This window comes from Musa acuminata, chromosome BXJ3-10, assembly GCF_036884655.1.
Source record: "Musa acuminata AAA Group cultivar baxijiao chromosome BXJ3-10, Cavendish_Baxijiao_AAA, whole genome shotgun sequence".
Lineage (NCBI taxonomy): Eukaryota > Viridiplantae > Streptophyta > Magnoliopsida > Zingiberales > Musaceae > Musa > Musa acuminata.
In genome coordinates, this window is record NC_088358.1 from 1,127,453 (window position 1) to 1,133,452 (window position 6,000).

At 36.0% G+C, this 6,000-nt stretch overlaps 1 protein-coding gene across 1 annotated transcript in view; it reads left to right on the forward strand.

Annotated features, from left to right (window-relative positions):
* Window positions 1-1,128, forward strand: part of LOC135650381 (uncharacterized) — a 43,987-nt gene extending 42,859 nt beyond the window's left edge. Inside the window, exon 7 of the mRNA XM_065169639.1 lies at window positions 337-1,128. Coding sequence (XP_065025711.1) covers window positions 337-1,068 — 732 coding nt within the window. The 3' untranslated portion in view covers window positions 1,069-1,128. The remainder of the gene's footprint in view (window positions 1-336) is intronic.
* Window positions 1,129-6,000: the final 4,872 nt, after the last annotated feature.

Consider the following 6,000-nt stretch of genomic DNA (forward strand, 5'->3'; position numbering starts at 1 on the left):
AATGAATGATAGCTTTAGTCCACCTCTCATACTTGTCTATCAACAAATATTACTGATATCACTTATCTATTCACGTGTTTTGTTAGTCATTTTTCTTTCTCTTTCAGTCATAAAAGGCGATCTTTCATTTCCATTTCTTGGACTATCTTTTCAGCAAACTGATCAATTATTTACCACCTGATGCAGTTTCTTCTTTCAATCTTGAGCAATTGTGCACTTGCATTATTTAAACCATTTGAATTGCTATAATCTGACTAAATTTTGTGTCATGCTTCATTAGTTGGGGTCTTAGACTATCAGTTTTATTGAGGTTATGACTTTCTTGGTTCTTACTAGGTTATGGTTAAACGTGCACAATATGTTGCACAAGCAGTTGCTAGAAGCCAGTCATCATTCTCCTCTTGGACATGCATGGGTGCACGGCGTCGTGCTATTGGCACAGTCACTAAAGAGAAGGAACCTATTCTGCCATCTGCACCACAAAGAAATTCAGAGAAAATTAGTGTTGATTATTGCGACAATGAGATGGTGAATGAACCACAATTTGATAGTTCCAAAGATTCGGACGATGAGGAAACAGAGAAAGAGGAGCTAATACAACAAGATCAAGTTGGTGGTGCTTCTGCTGTTGATCAATTGACAGATGGTGATTTATGGTTTCAATTGGAAAAGGAAATCAATGAGCAATCTGACTCCACTGTTGGTGACGGTCAGGAGGATGTAGTGGCTGCTGTAAAAAAAATAATGGATGAGGAAAATGCAGTGCTGCAAGCTAACAAGCAGCAAATTTCAGCAGTTGCATTCGAAACGCACCAGTTTTACCCTCCCGGGAGAATCATGCATATGGTGGTGTTGCAAACTTCAGAGTCTGATCCAACGGAGAATGTCATAATGGATGAAAAGAATGTTGGGATCTATGAATCCCCAAGATATCTGTATAGTAAGATTAGGCTTTCGAGAACTATGATAAATGATCATTATATGCCTATGTATAAAATGATGATGGAACTACTGATCGAAAAGCTTGCCAAAGATGATGATGATGATCAAAGAAAAACGCTAATATGAAAAGGACAATAGAATTGATGTTATTGCAACAGCTGAGAAATTACATTTCTTTGATGGTTACTGTGTTGGTATCTGCCATTGATTATTGTTGCTTCCTTTCATTTAGTGTTTCAAGGGAATTTGTGAATTGGAGGCTATTTTTCTGATGGATCTGAAGTCTGCTACTGCTTGTTCATCAGCTGTAGTAGTCAATCATATCTTGGGAGAATATGCTCCCAATTATTTGGGCTTATCGGGAAAACTGCAAACGGTAAAGCTTCTATTATTTCGGCTTGACTATCTGAGAGTAATTAACATTAAGCTATTATATGTTACACAAATGATATTCAACTAGTAAACAAGCAAGTTGTAGAGTTCCAGAGGCAGACCAAGCAGACCAAGTACTCAAAGGACTGAAGCCCTCCATCTACCTCATAAGTCGAAGAATATCATATCTGCAACGGCACCTGGGAAAGTAAGCTAAATAATGGCACCTTGAAACTCCAAAACTCGGCTCAGAACTCACATAAACCCTTTTGACTTACTCCTAACGTTTTATAACTCGCTTATGTACAACGACGCATGTTTATTTGTTGAAAAGAATACAAGTCATATATCTGAGAGGGACATTACTGCTCTCTTTAGCGGTTGCCTTTTCTTCCCTTTTGCTTGGTCCTTTTTGTTATTGGTATCTATCTATAACAATGTCATTAGTCAAACTAAAAGCAATTTGACAAATCTCTTTCTTGGCACGACTTATCATAAAACAGTTTCATCTTAAAAAAGTGCATTTATTCACCAACATATTTTCCTATCCATTCTTTTTTTAATGGTTACAAATATCCAGCTCAACAGCTACTTTTGTTTTAGTGTTCTTTTCCAATTATCTAAATCCTAAACCATATATAGTTCGATAATATAAAATACTCCTTTTAATCTGAGAGTTACAAAACGATCATATAGAATTCAAGCTCATTTCAACTTTTATTATTCAACATTAAAAATATTATCATAAAGAAGGTTCAACCGATCTATAATTGGCATGGTGGTGCATGCCGATGACACAGAAAGATATCCAAAATTATCTAAAAAAAAAAAAAGATTAGGGATTTTAAGTTGGAAGTAAATATAAATTTAGTATAATTTTATTAAAATATTTTAAATTAAGAAGGAATAGTACTATACATCTTTTTCGAGCTTTAAGAAGTAGCTTTGTGGCACGTTTAGGATTATTCTTTCGTTGATGTTAAATTATCTAAAAAAAAATAATTTGAATTATTAGATTATGAGTTAAACTTTTAAGTTTCAAATGAATCAAACAAAAAATAGATCGATTGATGGATATACTAGTTTTACTAGAAAAAGAACAATGAGACTTCATGAGTGGTGGATCAAGGTCCTCGATCCTATATATCTGCATAATCAATATGGCATGTTTGTCGAACTCAATTCTAAAATTGATCCCACAACTTAGTATACTGATACACTATATGCCACTAGTGTATCAATGTGGTGATAGTCATAGTCTGATTGTTGTAAACCACACATGTATGATTGTGTGGTGTATTGGTGCAGAGGTTGGAGAACGTCAAAACTTCTACTTTTGCCACTAACTTATTGCTTTGTATCATAAAACTGATCGTCGTATTGTTGCTTGGAGAAGAATGACCAACTATTATTATACTATTGTTGGCTGTAAGATATTCCATAATATGATGGTTGGGAATATAATAAGCTTCGCTATGTATCTACATCATGTAGCCTCTATTGCGTTTGCTCAAAATCATCCATTACCTTCTCTTTTCCTTTTCGTGTGTCAACTTGATGACTACTTCCTCAAGCCCCATGATTTGTATCTAGGGTGGTATATGTAAAATACTACTCCTCGGTCCATGCACGACCCTCAAACTTAATATACGAGATCATCGACTTTTCGGCATCGTTACTATCATTGGTCGAGGCACTATTGTCCATGTCACTATCATGTCAACAAGTGAGCACATTACTAAATGTAATTGACAATGTGTCTCATCACCCAAGTTGATTCTTTCTCATGGTGCAGCTAATATTACTGCCTTCCCCTTTACCTTTGCATGTTGGATAGACGATTGTGATGGTTGAGTGTCTCTTATTTCTCAAGTAGTCTGAGTCAATATTATCTAACTCCTTCCACCATGTTCTGACGAAGGCAGATCTTCCTCCTATTGGGGATGTTGTTCCTCTTCTTCTATTGCCTTAGTGATGAAACGTGAAGGACAGAATTTCCTACCTCATCAAGCAAACAATTCTCTTAGTTCTTCTTTGCTTCAACCTATTCTATCATCAATTGTGAATCTTCCTTATAGTATTCAAGGTCGATGGGATCAATCTCTAGTTTCTCTTATTGAATCATGGATTTTGATGATGAAATCAATTGATGAGTTTATGAACTAATGAGCGTTTGAGAAAAGTGACACAGGACAAACTTCGATTATGGAAAGACAAATCGATTGAAGTAGGAGAATCAAATATTGGGTCGGAGTTTATCATGTCAAAGATCAAGCATCGGGCTAGAAGGATCAGGCATTGCGCCAAGAAGATCAGATGTTATGGGAGGTCAATATGCCGATGGATCGGGTAATACACCGAAGGAAAGGACGACATGCCAGAAGTTCCGATGAAATGCCAAATGAACTAATGATATGCTAGATAACATAGGCTTCATGATTATAATTGTTGTGTCTTGATCAAATTAGTGTAAGTGTTTAATTGAGTTGGTCTTAGGTGTAACTATGCCAACTTGATTAAGAGCCCATTAAGCCTAAATAAAGATTAAATTGGGCCAATTGGAAGGCCAATTCAATGACCTGAGGTTGGGCCAAGCGGTGGCACTGTCAGGCCAAGAGATGGTACCACTTGTGAGTTAGAAAGTATGAATTGTAATTTATTAAAAAACCCGACGATGGTACCGCCACAGTTAGGTGGTGGTACCACCCAAACTGGTGGTGGTACTGCTAGAACACAGTCTCCCAAGCTGTGTCAAGCGGTGGTAAGAAATGAATTGCTTGATGCATTTCATGATATATATGTGAATTTAGATTAATTGGTAAGAAATATAAATTGCTAAAAAAGGATCATGTTTCTCTCTCTGGTAAACTTGATAAATGAATATGACAATTACATATTAACTCCTAAATGTGAAGAGTTAGATTCATTAAAAAAAAGAAAATTTATTATTATAATAAACATTAGAAAATTTTAAAATTGATAGCAAATCATTAAACATGATTCTTGCTAATAAAAATCATATACATAGAAGGAAGGAATCAATTTTGTGAGTATTGTTAGGATTGAAATTAGCAGTAAGAGGGGGTGAATTAGTGCTTTTCGGAAAACGATATCGATTCAGAAAACTTCAATGATTTGAAAAAGCTTGATTCAATAAAACCGTATCGAAAATGATATCGAAGTGTGCATAACTTAGAGTAAATGTAATAAGTAGTTAAAAGTAGAAAAAATAATAGTAATGAAGAACAGAAAGAAGATACACACCAAATTTATAGTAGTTCGATTATCGTGATCTATGTCTACTCCTGATTCCTCCTCTATTGAGGCGACTAGCGTCCACTAATGATCTTCTTTCAATGGGCGAAGATATACCACTGGGATATCCTTGGAATCTCAAGTCTAAGGACTAGATATACCACTCTTTAATTGTTATGATCTATATCCCATATGTTCTTACTCAAACAAATCCTTGGTTAGGGTCATTCAGATTGAAAGAAAAAGAGTTCTCCGGGAGAATCCAATTAGATTGAGACTCATGTAGAAACTGTATGGGCCTGACAGCACTATGCCCGGTATACGATATCTTAGATATTAGATGGATGAGGGACTATAGATACATCACGACAATCTATATGAGTACTTCATAACACCAAGAGCAGATGATCCTCTATCGACACTCAATAGCCCTCGTAAGGTTGGCTACCACTCCCGATAATCAGTTGTGCTAGATCTGAAACTTCCAAACCTATAAGTTTGGTATCAAAGAGTGGAGTACTCATACAGAACATCCTTGGTATTTCAAGTCAAATGACTAGATATACCACTAGGACGACGAAATCATTGTCTGATAATAAAGCATCATCAACCATCTAACATTCCATGAGTGGATTAATTAGTGAACTAATTCTCCAATGAGCACCTGCATTATATCCCTAGTATCCCTACATGAGCAGCTATGAGACCAGCTGCATCCATCATATGGATGGGTATACAGTACACTAGTCTATTCGGTTACCTCGATGTCCCTCTCGAGTAACCTATAATCGGGATTATTTAGGATCTGTGTTTAAAGACAAATCGATCTTATTATCGTGATCTCATCACGATCCGATTTGTATTGCATAGATCCATGGGCATCACTATATATTTATGCAATAAGCAATATAAAATGATAAAATATCAAATAATAATAATAAGTAAAAAAGACTGTGTGTTAAGTCATACGTGCCATCACTCACATGATTGGCTTGTAGGACACCTATGACTAGCACTTAACCCAAGTGGATCTTGCCATATTGGGTATTGGATCTCCATCAAATTACCCAAGCCTCTTAGATTAGTGGATCTTTATCCAATAATCTCTTATTTGCACTTATTGGATCTCATCCAGATGATCCAATAATTCATGGGCTTATTGGATATCTAATAATTCAGGGCTTATTAGATATCCAATAAGATAAGGGCTCCGATGGATATCTCATACCTGAACCTCTACTTGTTGCAATATCTACCATATGTGTGTGACCCTCTAGGCCCAATATCGAGTTGGCCGTGAGTTATACTTGTCAGAACTCCTTCTAGCTTAGTGAATTATTATCTCCATATTAATTCACTCGACTCATCGACTACGGATGTACTAGGCCACTACGTCGTATTCCCCAAACGATATAGGAGAATCTAATCCAT